Below are 16,552 nucleotides of genomic sequence, written 5' to 3' on the forward strand. Positions count from 1 at the left end.
ATCTGTCCTGGTGTGCAAAAACAACATACAACATACAACATACAACATACTGACTAAACATGCTGTAGCTGGTACAGTGATATCTTTTTATACCATGTTTACCGTGTTTCCGGGGTCTAAGCCGCACCCTCCCCCCCCCCCCCCCCGTCATGGTCCAATATTCGTACTTTTGTTGACATTCGGTGTATATGCTGAAAGTCACACTTAGAATTCGTTGGCAACCTATCTGTATAATTGTAGTGGTATAGGCACACTATCGGACCAGAAAAGACATTACTGATGGTTAAAACGTAGAGGAGCACGACTGATGTTCTACAAAGGTTGCCTAGTTTGCCCTTCACTCAGAGCTGACACCATGTACTTGTATAAGCTTTGCACTAGCATAATGATGAATTGCAGTACACGAAAAGTAGCTGAATGACACCATACATGCATTATCTGCATGGAGTGCTGCAGCGCTAGTCGATTCATATCCAGCATCCGGAGTCGAACCCCAGGGGCGATTTGAGCTTTTTTACGCGTCTTAATTAAAGTGCGGCTAGCACACCCGGAAAATATGGTACTGCTCAATGTGCATGGTGAGTTTAGCAGCCGGAGCTGGAGTGTGCAATTGTTAGTCAATTGCTACCTCAGCTAGTCATGAAGACAGACAACCAACAGTCATCAGAAGAGACTACTCAGCTCTATTTTCTCTAAAGAAAATAGAAAGGACTAAGGCACTACAAGTTACGCTATAATGTCCACTAACACAACCAAAATACTAAACAATCCGTTCATGCGATAACATTGCACGACACTGACCGACGGTACTGACGTTCAACTAACTGGCTAAAAGCTTTAGCGAATCTTGGATGCGCACTCCAGCAGCCTTCCAACTTGGAAGGTTAAGTTATATAAAACACATAAGAAGGGGAAGGTGAGCGCAACCAAGATAATCACAAGCTGAAAGTCTCAGCTGTGAAGGACGTTGGCGGATGTTTATGCATGTCGATAACGATACTGGCAAGACCATTGCACAATACGGTCAAACCACGATTCAAGGATGCAAAGCACCATTGCACACAACTTGTTATCGCATAAGCTGATTGTTTAGTAACTGGTGGTGGTAGTGGACATTATAGCGTAACTTGTAGTTCCTTGGTCCTTTTTATTTTCTATAAATTAATCCTAGGCTCTCCATCCGAGTCCGTTCTTGCAGACTTGATGAGCCGTCTTTATTTTCTCTGCTTTTCTTTTTTTGGCTAAGTGTGGCAACAAGACAGTTAGTGATATTGCGCCTATTGGTGCACTCCGATACATCTATGTAAAATACCAACCTACAGTAAAGAAATGGACCAACGAACTACAAGTTCCACTATAATGTCCACTAATTAATTAGTCCGAGTCTATCCTTGCACAGAATATCAACCGTTTTTATTATTGAAAATTGGCACAAACGCCAAGGACGTCAATGGATAGCCTTGGTCAATGGAACCTGAACCCGCACCCACGGCCGCTCCTTTACACACATAACATTCGCTGGTCGTACTGCAGTGCTCATTCTGCAATCAACGCGTGTTAACGTTATATTAAAGGGAGCGTTTGATTTTAAGTAGATTATCTAGAGTTGCAGCGAAGGTTGGTGTGGATGTGCATTACTGGTGATTTGCCACTTTGCTGAGTATTGCTTTCACCTATTTTGCTCCGCAGACTCGAACAACAGACCTAACTCTTGATGACCTCGTCAAATTCTCCACTGAGCACCACCATTTGCAACACTTGAATTTAGTTCGTATAGCCACTCCTCTAAATCCACAAGTGGACATTGCCCAAATCTTCCACATGGGCCAGATGCCCTGGCTCTCATTCAAGTGCCATGACGATGATTTGAGTGCAGACAGGTTTGCGGGTATTATTCATATTGCTTCACCAACGGTAAGCAAGAGTGTGTGCGTGGCGTGCGTATGTGTGCATGCATGTGTGTGTGTGTGTATGTGTGTGTGTGTGTGTGTGTGTGAGTGAGTGAGTGAGCGTGTGCATGCGCGGGTGGGTGAATGGGTGTGCGTGTGTGTTTGTTTGTATATGTGTGGTTTGTCTGTCTACCTGTCTGCCTGTCTGTGTGTCTGTATGTGTGTCCGTCAGTCTGTGACCTCTCTCTGTCTGTCTGTCTCTGCCTCTGCCTGTGTCTCTCCCTGTGTCTCTCCGTGTCTCTCTCTCTCTCTGTCTCTCTGTCTCTCCCTCTCTCTCTCGCTCCCTCTCCCTCTCCCTCTCTCTCTCTCTCTCTCTCTCTCTCTCTCTCTCTCTCTCTCTCTCTCTCTCTCTATCTCTCTCTCTCTCTCTCTCTCTCTCTCCAGGTCGTTTCTTTTTTCGGTTGAGGTAGGTGTGCGTGGTTTCATCCCGGACTCTCTTCGGAGGGCTCCGAAAGCGCTTGGGTTTTCTAATCGAAGAATAAAATTTATTTGTAATTTGTGCAGTAAGACGTCTCTGCGAAGCAGCTACATCATCTGGTTGCGACGTCAACAAAAACACTGGTCGGAAGATCCACTTTTCTGAGGTACTGTATGTGGGGCTCCGTTTATTGAGGTGCGTTGAAATTTATTCTCTTTATCTTATTTAATATTTCTTTTCTTTAATTTCCCCATATGAGTTCCTATCAGTTGCTGTGAACACCTTGAGTGGAGAGCACTTGCGTGAGCGTTGAACCGGGTTCTTAATCAACCATACCCAGTTCGCAAGGCTGGGCGGGGTTGTGAGCAGGCTTTCATTTCATCTTTTCTTATTATTTCTTATTATTTCTGCTTTTCATCTCATTACAAAAATTCTGCGCATTTTTTCTCCATCTGCGCATAAAATCTAGACTGACAACCTGCTTGTTAAATCATGCACCTGCTTTCAGGCGTAAAAACCCTGTTGTAGAGGTCTCAGTCCTCATTTGTTAGACTTACCTGTCTTTATAAATGTAACTTACTCCGGTTCCAAAAATTACGCCTCGGCGTTTTCACGGGCTTTTGAGATTAGCTCTCTCCTGAGTCTTTAAATTGCTTCAAGTTCAAATAGGAAAAATGCCACCCATGGGCTCCGAACGGGGGAGGAGGATGAAGCCCTAGACACTACGCACGCACCACACGAACACTCTGTGTCCCTAGACGATTCTGCTGTGCCATATGACGATCCGTTGGGTTTGACCTCAAGCCAGCGGAAGCACTCCAGTACATTGCATGACACAGGTGAACATCATACATGTCCGAAATGTCACACCACCATCAAACAATAACATAACCTTGCACGACATATGCGGACTAACAAATGCAAAAAATTGGCTGCATCGCAGGCTGGAGCTGTGTCAGCAGTCTCTGCATCACCACCACACAAGACTCCAATGACTTCAGAGGCAAGTACACCAACCATTACACCATCAGACCGGGAAACAACATGTCCACACTGTTTGAGAAAACTCAAATGGAAACAAAACTTGCCACGACATCTACAGACCTGCCCGGTCTACAAAACACTTTCAACCACCTCAGCCAAAGCAGACGGCAGTAGTGGGGATGGTCGGACGACTTCCATGATTGATTCAATGCACTTCAGCCCATCTGTAGGTCAGACAATGACTCCTGGAGATGAATTGCGAACAATCCTGCACGAATCCACTCCCTGTCATAATGAGTCTTTACTTCATGTCCTGAATCAACGGGACATGGACAAGGTAGAAGTCCGGCAGTCCCTACTGCTACCGTCAGCCAAAAACACCAAGGCATGGCACACAATAAACGCTCAGTTGAAGATCCATCTCACTCAACACTTCCCAACCTCATACCTCAAAAACACTAACATCGAAGAGACTCTAGACAAACTAGAGAACTTCATTCACTGGTCTTTCGACCTGAAACCACCACCACCTCCACCAAAACACAAGAATGCAAATAAAAACCGTGCAGTGGAAAAACTCCGGGCTCACAGGCGTGATTTAAAGCGCCAATTTCGTAAGATCAAAAACCCGGACGAAGTACCTGCAGCGCTCAGAAATGAGTATTTTTCAATTGGAAAAGAAATCAAGCGTCTTTTGAAACAACAAAAGATGTACGACGATCGATCCCGGAACAAGAGGGACCAGGATGCCTTTCTCAAGGACCCATATGCCTTCGGAAAGAAATTGTTTCAACCAACCAACCATGTCAAACCCACTTTCTCTGACACTACCTGCTTTGAGTACTTCCAACACACATATGCAGACCAGGACCGTGCCACTTCGTACGAATCCTGCCCCAGTGCAGGGAAGCCCTGGGATTGCACCCACCCAGTCGATGAGGGGACCCCTACATGGACTGAATTTCAGAATGTTTTGAAGAAGTGTCGCAACACCTCTGCACCGGGTCCTGACAAGATACCATACATAGTTTGGAAGCTTTGTCCCTCCCTTCAATCCATTCTTTTCACCATCTTTGGGCGGGTTTGGGAGAGCAAGATCATTCCAAGGCAGTAGCAGGTAGCGTGTATCACACTCCTGGCCAAGGGGGAGGTGTCTGATGATCCTTCGAAATTCCGACCGATTGCTCTAGCAAACACGTCCGGGAAGATCTTTTTCACCTTAGTTGCAAAGCGCCTCTTGAAACATATGCTAGGCAATAAGTTCTTCGATGGTGACAACCAGAAAGGATTTATGCCTGCAAAGGCTGGGTGCTTAGAGCACACATCATCACTTTGTTATGAGGCAATGCGTGATGCAAAGACGGCAAAACGCCACATTTGCATTGCGTGGATAGATTTGAAGAATGCATTTGGTTCAGTGCGCCACAATCTGATACAGTATGCTCTAACCCACTACAGCCTTCCTTTGCAATTCAGGAAATTAATTTTTTCCTACTACGACAGTCTTTGCGCTTTCGTCGTACAACCACACACTCCCACCTTTAAATACAACATTGGTGTTTTCCAGGGGTGCCCCTTGTCCTCGGTCCTTTTCAATATTTGTTTCCAGCTTCTGCTGGACTCACTTGCAGCCCCTGAATTAAGTTGCCTCTCCTATGATTTTAAATCTGCCCCTTTGCAAGTGTCCCAAACAGCTTTTGCTGATGACTTAGGCCTCTATAGCAAATCTAGTGCAGGTTGTCAAAAACTCAGTGCGGTCACGGAGGACTTTCTCTTGTGGACCCAATGTATGCAGGCGGCGCCGCACAAATGCAAAAGCAGTGCAGCAAAGCTTGTAGATGGCCGGTACAAACCTTACGATCCCTGCCTGACGATGTCAGGGAGGAAGATTGCTTTCATTGACACTGCAGAGTTCAAGTTCCTGGGGCGAAGGCTGCATGCTGATTGCTCTGAGCAGACCCAGCGGGAAGACATCCGTCAACTCCCTGTGTCTTTCATGCAAAAAGTAGATGGCTCTTGGCTTCAAGACCACCACAAGCTATGGCTTTACCACCACCTTGTAGTGCCCAAGCTTTCTTGGTCCTTCCAGGTTCTTGAACTCACACAAGGTTTTGTACATGAACTGCACTTTATGTGTTTACCATTTCTGAAGAAATGGTCAGGCCTACCTCGATGCGCAAACTCTGCCATTCTTTTTATTGGCAGTCGCAAACGCTTTGGCTTACGCCTCCACTACCTTCCTACGGTGTGGAAAAAGTGCCAGTCCATCAAATGGCACATTCTTCGATCGAGTGGGGACGCGCGCATGAGGGCGCTGTACACTCTGCGTCGGAGTAAGGATGCGAAGCTGAGAAAGCGATATGCGGCGACAATAGAGCTGGAGTGTGCAGAGGCATCAGTAGGTTCAGGGACTCTCCGTCCACCGTCATCTTCAAGTCATCGTGCAGGGTTGGGTGCTCGTGCTCCGAAGCAGCATTCCAAACCCCCGAGGAAGGATCTCCTTCAAACATTTGAGGAGATCAACGCGCAGGAGCAGATTTTGAGGCTGAAGACTCTTCAGGTGCAAAGCAAGTGGTTGGAGTGGACATCGGTGATGTGGCAGGATCTTTCGTGGAAATCCCTTTTGTACGGTTGTACTGGTAAGGATTTGAAATTTCTTCTCGCATCAACCCTCGACGTGCTACCTTCTCCGACGAACCTACACCATTGGGGAAACACCGTAGTGGATCCGTACTGTAGGTTGTGCCGTGCCTGGGCCTGTACTACGCGCCACGTGCTTGTCGCTTGTCGCGTAGCGCTGGACCAGAGACGTTACACCTGGAGGCACGACAACGTACTCGGGGTCATCGTCAGGAACATGCGTGAGGAGATTCGAATCCGCACTGCTGCAAACACCGTACAAACCGAAAATTCAAATGAGCTTGACTTCATCTCGTTTTGCAAGGCAGGAGAGAAGCCAGTTCGCGTTCAGCCCAGACGAAAGTTGGTTACGACTGATCTCCTGCCAGCGGCCTCAGACTGGAAACTTCTTGTCGACTCAGTTAGTGCAAAGATTTCTTTCCCTAGCTGTGTTGCACTTACCACCCTAAGACCAGATATAGTTCTGTACTCTACGAGTCGTAGGATTGTATTCTGGATGGCGTTGACAGTTTGTGCTGAGGACAGATTCAGTGTCAGTAACTGGCGGAAGGACAGGCGGTATGCGGATCTGGCCGATCAATGCCGAGCAAACGAGTGGCAGGTCGTTTCTTTTTCGGTTGAGGTAGGTGTGCGTGGTTTCATCCCGGACTCTCTTCGGAGGGCTCTGAAAGCGCTTGGGTTTTCTAATCAAAAAATAAAATATATTTGTAATTTGTGCAGTAAGACGTCTCTGCGAAGCAGCTACATCATCTGGTTGCGACGTCAACAAAAACACTGGTCGGAAGATCCACTTTTCTGAGGTACTGTATGTGGGGCTCCGTTTATTGAGGTGCGTTGAAATTTATTCTCTTTATCTTATTTAATATTTCTTTTCTTTAATTTCCCCATATGAGTTCCTATCAGTTGCTGTGAACACCTTGAGTGGAGAGCGCTTGCTCGAGCGTTGAACCATAATCAACCATACCCAGTTCGCAAGGCTGGGCGGGGTTGTGAGCAGGCTTTCATTTCATCTTTTCTTATTATTTCTTATTATTTCTGCTTTTCATCTCATTACAAAAATTCTGCGCATTTTTTTCTCCATCTGCGCATAAAATCTAGACTGACAACCTGCTTGTTAAATCATGCACCTGCTTTCAGGCGTAAAAACCCTGTTGTAGAGGTTTCAGTCCTCATTTGCTAGACTTACCTGTCTTTATAAATGTAACTTACTCTCTCTCTCTCTCTCTCTCTCTCTCTCCGAGGCTCTCTCTCTCTCCGAGGCTCTCTCTCTCTCTCTATCTCTCTCTCTCTCTCTCTCTCTCTCTCTCTCTCTCTCTCTCTCTCTCTCTCTCTCTCTCTCTCTCTCTCTCTCTCTCTCTCTCTCTCTCTGTCTCTCTCTCTCTCTCTCTCTCTCTCTCTCTCTCTCTCTCTCTCTCTCTCTCTCTCTCTCTCTCTCTCTCTCTCTCTGTAGTAGACGGACTTTCCCCTGCACAAATCACTATGTATTACTATGTATTGCACTATGCTTTGCTGGCACCATCAGATCCCTTGCTTTCATTTAGAGATCGCTAGCTAGCGCTCGGAGCTGTAACTGGCAATCTCGTACCGTATATAGATCCGTGTGTCAGTTGCCCAGTTCAGTTGTTGCAAAGTCTTTGCTTCCGTTGTTTCTGTCGTCTTACCTTCATTTGAGTCTTTCAATATACTATAAGTTCTGTGCTACCTACGTTTGTCTTTTCGTGCAATATTTTTCCCTGAGGATGCTACTTGTGTTTTGAGTCGGAGAGACTGAACCAGTTTTGCCTTGTCACTCGGTCGCATACTACACACACACACACTCTCTCTCTCTCTATCTTTCTCTCTATCTTTCTCTCTCTCTTTCTCTCTCTCTCTCTCTCTCTCTCTCTCTCTCTCTCTCTCTCTCTCTCTCTCTCTCTCATTGGGCGCTTTCGATTACCATGGCGTTTACACAATTCTGGATCTGGGTTCTATAATTCTCGAATGACCAAAAGTACGGATTGCGGCCATGTAAACGAACGACTGGAATTTACAACGCATTATATTCATGTCATGTCACAAACGAAATTGGTCGTAAAAAGGAGATCTTGTACAGCCTCGCGCACACGTGGACCCAACATCGCGTACCGGTCCGTCCCGGTGAAGGCTCCATGTCGGCAACCATATTGGGCTTCGATAAAGCTGAACATGTGTGTGAAAGGATCACCCACTGAAATGATCTGGTAATAATTATACTCAGCTCCGAGAGAAAACTGAACTGCGGCAAGTAGCTTTTTGGGAAGACAAAAATAGCAATTACATGCAGTTGAAACCCTGTTTCCGCACCAGGCCGGCCAGGGAGGCTCTTCGCGTGCTAGAGGCTGCGTTTACACGACAACGTTAGGGGTGAAAACGCAACAAAATCCTTTCGGATGCATGGTTCATTTACACGGTACACGGAGCAAAGTGTAAAAGTTGTACGCCAAAATGGAAGAAAACCAAAACGCTGGCCAAGGTGGAAGAATTTGAAAACGGAAATTTTCTGCCGGATATTAAAAAATGGGTGTGTGAACAGTCGAAACGGTGTGCTGGCCTCGTTTCCCGTCACATTAGTTTCGTTTTTGGCCGTTAACACGGATCCGACACCCAAAAAATTGTTTCTACAATTTTAGTCATGTCACGAGTGTTGTCTTGTGGCCTGTTTTCAACTATTACTTGAGTGTGATTGGTGTTTCCACGGCAACACTTGGCACATGACGAACTTTGGCGGATCCTTTGCTCCCGTGTAGACGCGTGAACACGACACAAACGAAGACAAGCTCGGACCAGCTTTGATCGTGTAAACGCACGAAACGAAAAAAAAGAATGCGGGACTGAAAACGGAAAACTAGCCGTGCGGTGACGTGTAAACGCAGCCTGAGTCATGACCGGTCATGGCCATGAGTCATGACCGGTCATGGCCATGAGTCATGGCCGGTAACATGCCGAGTGTGCAATCCTGGCGTCAGAATTAGAGAAATTCTGCCCTCTCTCCAGAAATGACGGAATTGAATACTGTGGACTGTGGTAGTCCCACTGAATTATGGCTGATAGTTGCATGACTCTTGTTGTAATGTATGTTTTGTCTCTGTCATTGATGCGCTTTCAGTAATCTGCTGATATGCTAGAAGCATCCTAGACCTACCTGCACTGTGTTCCTTCTGTACGCATTCGCCACATACTTGGCATGCCCTATCCCTAGCGCTGGGTAGTACCATGCAGTCTACCAGCGACGTAGGTCGCACGTGATACTTGTAGTGATTGTACATATTGACGGATCCTGGCGCAAGGTCGAGGAGATCGAGGGAGAGAGCCCGAGAATGGCGGCCAGATCCATAGTGTCCTAATTTATTATCCAGAACCGTTTTCCTTATATTTATTCTTATTGCATGTACAGTCGTCCCTCTCTAATCCGGCACCTTTTGCTACGGCATTTTCTGCTGGATTAACGAGGGTGCTGGATTAAGAAATCCTGCCCTCTGACCCGGCCCTACCCAATTGCATGCATGTGTCATACGTCAAAACGCAGGGTTTTTCCGTGTCGATCCAAGTATTTGGTGCACAACTTTATATTCTCAACTGTTCTCCAGGAATATACACAGTGATAAAGTATAACAGAGAACATGTTCACATGTACTCTTGCACACACACGCACACACACGCACACACACACACACAGACCTGAAAATTGGCAGGACACTACTCCTTGCTAAAATAAGAAAGTATGGTTGACTGCTTAGCAGTCGTCTCCTGGACAACATTGACCCTCTTGAGAAGGCCACGCAAGCAGTCGACATCATGCAGGTCGAACGACGGATGTCCTTCGAAGCAAACAATTGCATCGTATGTTATTTCTATAACTTAGAACCTTCCAAGTTGGAAGGCTGTTGGAGTGCGCATTCAAGATGTGCTAGAGCTGTTAGCCAGTTAGTTGTAGAACGTCAGTACCGTCGGTCAGTGCCGTGCATCGTCGCTGATTGTTTAGTAACTGGTGGTGTTAGTGGACAGTATAGCGTAACTTGTAGTTCCTTGGTCTCTCTCTTAGTATAAATTGAGTTCGGGTTCGGAAAAGTCCTAACAACCAACCGAACTGAACTCTCCCGCGCGAGGTCGAGTACAGTTGTCAACTGAATTCGATCGATAACTGAACTCTGAAGTGGCCCCGCGCGCGCGGCACTGACCAGACTGGCCTGGCAAGGAGTGCGCCTGTACGGTACGCGATTTACGACTGCCGTGATGAAATCAAACTACGTGCAGTTTGAGCGATTCGTTTCAAAAAGTCACTGCCGGAGGCGGAATTCAAGTGCCGGATTACGATGTAGGAATTGAACGAAAAAAATCGGTTTCATCAGAAAGTGCGCCGGTTGGCAAGGGTTCCGGATTAACAAGTGCCGGATTAGAGAGGGACGACTGTATTGATTAATCCCGTTGCTGGATTGAACCGTGTTGGCTGGTGTGAACTGATTGACGAGTTGACTGAAACATTGGCGCAGTGAACAGGATTCTTTTCTTAAAGGGGAAGTTAAGGCAAAAATTAAAATTTCACTAGTTGTAGTCTTCGGGGTGCTGAGTCGAATGGTCTTGGTCCGAGAAAGCTGAGACGCTCCCGTCCTACTTGAATCCCAATCGAACTCGCGCACTTCCACCGAAACTGGGTGACTGCGCCCTACTAGATGGGGATTTGTATGCAAAATGTCACTAAAAGCGCCATTTCGTTCTTATAAAAGCACGGATGACCGCGATTGGCCCATATGTTGTAGTCTTTTGGACGCTGAGTCGACTGGTTTTGGTCCGAAAAGGCTGCGATGCAGCGTTCCTCCTTTATTCCCAATCGAACATGGTTGAAGAAGCGGTCACGTGCTCCTGGGTGCCCAAATCACCTGGTCACCACGCCAGCAGGCGACAACTTTCACACCAAGGTTCAACTCGAGTGACAGGACTGCACCCAAAAAAGGTCAAACAGGCTAGTAAGTTGTACCCAGCAGGCACGGTGACCAGGTGACTGGCGTACGCAGGAGCACGTGACCGCTTGTTCAACCATGTTCTTCTTGCTGTTGCTGCTGTCCCCGCAGAGGCTGTTTGTTGTTGCTGTGTGCGTGTGTATGTGGGTGTGCATGTGACTGAGGTGTGTTAGGGGTGGGAGCACGTATGGTGTGGCTGCACACAGGAGTGAGAAAGAGAGTAAAAAAGAATGGCAGAAAAAGTAAAAGTCGGCGTCCGCCTTGACCTGGACCATGAGCTGGGAAACGATCATTTCCTTACTTGGCGTAGTCAGTTGGAGATTGGCTTTGCACTCCACGAAGTGAAGGATCAGTCGAAGCAGTATTTGGCAGCAGCTGCCAATTTAGGCGAGCCAGCAAGTCACTACTTATGGCAGAGCTACCCGACAGTGCCAACTACTGCAACTAATCCCTACAACGATCTTATCAAATTGTTCCAAGAATATTTCGGCTCGAAACAGAGCGCAGCGTCCCGTTTGGCGGAATTGTTTGCAGTCGAGCAACGTCCTGGGGAGACTGTACAGGCCTTTCGGCTGCGGGTGCAAAAAGACATGAGGGTTTGCAACCTGACCAGCACTCGTACTGCCGAGGAACTACTGGGAGTTGTGGGAGTCCACCTGTTTGCACGGGGGCTCAGCTCTGCCAGTGCCCGAAAGAGTGTCTTGGAGCACGATGCGCAGGACTTGAGCTCCGCCGCAGCCAAGGCGCAGGCAGTGGTATAGGGTGAAGAGGGTGCCAAAGAAGCACCAGTGCCAGAGGTCAGCTATGCAGCTACGCGTCAACCTGGACATGCACCATTGCCAGCATCAGGCTGTGGATATTGTGGAGAGACGCACGCTCCAGGCAAGCCGAACTGCCCAGCAGCGCGTATGTTCTGTGCCCAGTGTGGGCGTAAGGGACATTTTGCATCGGTGTGCCGTGCCGGATCTGGTCGAGTGGACCGCAGTGCCCAGACCCAGTCACAGAGCACGTCATCCAGGCAACACAACCGATCAGCACCAGCCGTTTCGTCACTCCGAACTGGTGCAGCATCACCAGCCGTACAGTCCGCCCAGCCACCAGAGGCCTATGAAACATTCGGGGTACAGGCAGGGAAGACCGGTTTCACTCTACCTCTGAGGCAGGTAACATTGGACTGCCGACACACCTTGTCGCTAAGAGTGGACTCTGCCAGCATGGTTTCCATCATCACTAAGTCATTACTCCCATCGGGGTACGTCCTGTTACCGCCGCCATGCCCACTCCAGCCAGTGCGGACGCAACGCATAACAGCTGTGGGCGTGTTTGAGGGTAACCTGAGCTATCAGGGCCGCGAAACGACTGAGACTATCTTTGAAGTCGATGACGCACAATGCACTGTGCCAGCATTACTGGGAGAGCAGGCCTCCATCCGTTTAGGTCTTCTGGCATTGCCGATTTCAGCAGTTGAAATCCCAGCCTGTGCCGAGGGCCTAGCGTCACTCCCTGCTATGCGCGACCCGATTACAATCGCTCTCGATCCGGATCACCCTCCGTCTCAACAGTCATCTCGACGGGTAACACCGGCACTGCTCACCTCGCTACGCCAACAACTAGATGCATGGCTAGAACAAGGAGTGGTCGAGATGGTGGAGGAAGTAACGGCTCGGGACTTTGTTTCGCCACTGGTAGCCACACCGAAACCCGACAAAACCATGCGCTGGTGCGTAGATTTACGACAAGTCAACGCAGCGGTAAGGCGACCGGGTGTGCAACTCCCAACAGCTGATGAGCTTCTATCTCGACTGTCGGGCGCACAGATGTTCTCGAAGCTTGACCTGAAGTCCGGGTATTCTCAGCTCGAGATCTCACCTGAATGTCGTCATGCCTTCGTGGTCGCCTCACCCTTGGGGTACTTCCGTTTCTGTCGTCTACCGTTCGGCGTGTCCAGCGGCCCTGAATTATTTCAACGTAAGATGGAGCAAATTCTGGCAGGATGTGAAGGGGTAGTCATCTACCTAGACGACATTCTGATTTATGCTCCATCATTGGAAGAGCATGATCGACGCAAGGCAGCAGTCCTGACGGCTCTCAAGGAGTACAATGTCACCCTGAATGACAAGAAGTGCGTCTTCCAGGTCTCAGAGCTGGAGTTTCTGGGACATCACGTCTCGGCGAAGGGCATTTCGCCAGGTCCATCGAAGGTTGAGTCACTCAGTCAGATGTCGGATCCCACCAATGTGGCCGAACTCCGAGCATTTCTGGGCTTAGCAACCTACGTGGCAAAGTTTATTCCTAACATTGCCTCGGTTGTCGCTCCGATGACAGCACTATTGTCTGGCGAGTGGAATTGGACAGCGGCTTGCCACACCGCAGCTGAGAAGATACGCAGTCTGATTACTAGTGCACCTATTCTGGCGCTATTTGACCCAACGCTGCCGACCAGCATCGAAGTTGACGCGTCTGGCCATGGCCTTGGAGCAGTACTCCTACAGCAGTCGCAAACAGATGGTCAAGAGTGGCGACCTGTCTATTACGCAGGCAGAAAGTTGTCAGATGCAGAGTCACGCTATGCAACCATCGAGCGAGAGGGACTGGCGGTCGCGTGGTGCTCTAATCGTTTCCGCAGCTTCATCACCGGCATGCCTGTGACCATTATCACTGACCACAAGCCACTGGTTCACGTATTTATGCCGTCGTACAAGCTGGCCTCAGCTAGTCTCCGAGTACAGCGCCTGGTGTTGAAAATGCAAGACTTGACCTTAACCGTGCAATATCGCCCCGGTAAGTTGAATCACATTGCTGACGCATTGTCCAGGCTGCCGGCTGAGGATGCTGACCCGAGTTTCCTTCTTGTCCATGCTGTCACCGTGGCAGACGGTGTTTCAGCACATCGCCAGTTGATTGCCAGAGAAACAGCGCGTGACTCCACTCTGTGCTCAGTGCGAGATGCGCTGCGATCGGGTAAATGGCCGTCGGCGACAGAGCTCGCACCGTACCAAGCCCTTAGTCCGGAACTCAGCGTGTGGCCCTTTCCGAACTCGTCGGACTTTCTCATTCTGAGAGGGGAAAGAGTGGTGATTCCAGCATTGGCAGCTCAACACGTACTGAACCTGGCTCACGAGGGACACCTTGGTCGAGACAGGACACTGGCTCAACTCAAGGAGACTGTGTGGTGGCCCGGTTGGAACACGGCAACTCGACATTTCCTAGCCAGCTGTACACCATGTGCGACAGAAGCAGCTATACGCCCAGTACCGCTGAAACCACGCGACCTACCTCCACATGCCTGGCACATAGTCGCTATTGATGTGTTTTATTACCAGCAAAGCGCCTTCTTCAGCCTTCTGGACTTGTACAGTCGGTATCCAGCAGTTGTCCGCTTACCAGCTGAGTGACCAGGGACATCATCAAGGCGCTGGAACAGATCTTCACGCTGTTCGGCATGCCACGGCACGTCATCTCCGACAACGGTGCACAGTTCTGCAGCGACGAGTTCCGTAACCAGCTTGAATCGTGGGGCATCAGCCACGAACGCACTGTGCCTTACACACCACGTCAGAACCCTGTTGAGCGTCTCCATCGGACCTTGAAGCAACATATGCGGAAATCCGGCATGCCACGAGCAGACGACGCTCTTTGTGTGGCGCTCAAAGCTGTTCGATCAGCTATCAACACCACTACCGGCAAACCGCCGGGAGATCTCCTACTACGAGGAGGTTATCGTACTCCACTCAGGCAGCTTCAGCCAGTAGATAACATGGCTACTGCCGACGATGACGAAGAGATAGACGAGGAAGTGCGTGAATGCGATGCTCAGCACAAGGCAGCATCCAAGGTGACTTTCGACGCAGCTCACCAAGCAAAATCCCGCACCTTGGTGCCTGGACAAGCAGTGTTTGTCAAGCAACCCTCTGGCTCAACTGACAAAGCTACCATCGTCACAGCAACACCACATGATGCAGTCATTACGACCGAAGAGGGAGTGACTTTCCGCCGTCATCTTGACCGTCTGCAAGTGGATCCGACGGAGGTAGTAGCAACAGCTACTCCGCTAGATTCCACAGTTCCATCAGCTCCCGGCAGTCCAACGGCCGCAACACCTAGTACTGTTCCGCCAGCTGCTGGCCGTCTGCAGCGTACGACTCGAAAGCCAAGTCGTTATCAGTAGACCGCTGGTCTTTTCTAAGAAGGGAGGAAATGTGGTAGTCCCACTGAACTATGGCTGATAGTTGCATGACTCTTGTTGTAATGTATGTTTGGTCTCTGTCATTGATGCGCTTTCAGTAATCTGCTGATATGCTTGAAGCATCCTAGACCCACCTGCACTGTGTTCCTTCTGTACGCATTCGCCACATACTTGGCATGCCCTATCCCTAGCGCTGGGTAGTACCATGCAGTCTACCAGCGACGTAGGTCGCACGTGATACTTGTAGTGATTGTACATATTGACGGATCCTGGCGCAAGGTCGAGGAGATCGAGAGAGAGAGAGCCCGAGAATGGCGGCCAGATCCATAGTGTCCTAATTTATTATCCAGAACCGTTTTCCTTGTATTTATTCTTATTGCATGTATTGATTAATCCCATTGCTGGATTGAACCGTGTTGGCTGGTGTGAACTGATTGACGAGTTGACTGAAACAAATACCATCAATTCTAACGACGGAGTTTGTGTAATCGAACTGTGTATCAACATTAACTAATTCTGGAATCGACCGAAATGTGTGTAATCGAACGCGCCCATTGCTTATTGCATACGTCTTGTCTCTTCTGCAGCTGGAAACACTGCAGCTAGTGAATACACGCAATATCTCAGACAATGTGCTTTGTCTCATCTTGAGGCACTGCAGATCCCTGACAGTTCTTCAGCTGAAAGATAATCACATTGGACCTGAAGTCATTGACAGCCTTCTGGATAGCTGTCCTCCAAGGCTTACCGAACTGTCACTGCCCAATGGTTCCCCACTCCTGCTTAATGAGCATGTTGCGGAATGTGTGGCTCAGTCTTGCCCACTCCTGGAGAAAGTGAATCTAAGTTGGCACACCAATATCGGCAATGCTGCAGTGCGATCATTACTACTCCTGTGTCCCATGCTACGCATCCTGGAGGTGAAAGGTGTAAAGCAGCTCACATCCGATCCGTTCTTGCCATTGGCGGTCGTATGCAAGACTTCAGACAGTGTTGAAGATGAAGCGGTACTGGACTCTGAAATGATGGCACTGGTCAAACACAACCAACAGGTAAGGATCCTTCTAGAAAGAACTGAGAACAATGTCAACCTCATCTCTTGTCAAGTATTGTGGGAGAAGAGAGAGAGAAGAGAGAGAAAGGAGAGAGAGAGAGAGAGAGAGAGAGAGAGAGAGAGAGAGTGAGTGAGAGTGAGAGACTGAGAGAGAGAGAGTCAGAGAGAGAAGAGCGAGAGAGACAGAGAGTCAGAGAGTCAGAGAGCCAGAGAGTCAGAAAGACAGAGAGACAGCAGGGGCATCGCACACAGCACGGTCACTACGGTAATGACGGTACCACTATTTGACCCAAGTATGCCGTGAATCATGCACTGATGTGGGCTCTAATTTTCCAAATTTTCGGC

At 48.8% G+C, this 16,552-nt stretch overlaps 1 protein-coding gene across 1 annotated transcript in view; it reads left to right on the forward strand.

Moving 5' to 3' along the window:
• LOC135810518 (uncharacterized) overlaps positions 1-16,086 on the forward strand; it is a 28,418-nt gene extending 12,332 nt beyond the window's left edge. The window contains exons 4-6 of the mRNA XM_065324010.1: positions 1,690-1,914; positions 15,741-15,989; positions 16,081-16,086. Coding sequence (XP_065180082.1) covers positions 1,690-1,914; positions 15,741-15,989; positions 16,081-16,086 — 480 coding nt within the window. The remainder of the gene's footprint in view (positions 1-1,689; positions 1,915-15,740; positions 15,990-16,080) is intronic.
• Positions 16,087-16,552: the final 466 nt, after the last annotated feature.

This window comes from Sycon ciliatum, chromosome 2 (genome assembly GCF_964019385.1).
Source record: "Sycon ciliatum chromosome 2, ocSycCili1.1, whole genome shotgun sequence".
In the NCBI taxonomy this organism is placed as follows: domain Eukaryota; kingdom Metazoa; phylum Porifera; class Calcarea; order Leucosolenida; family Sycettidae; genus Sycon; species Sycon ciliatum.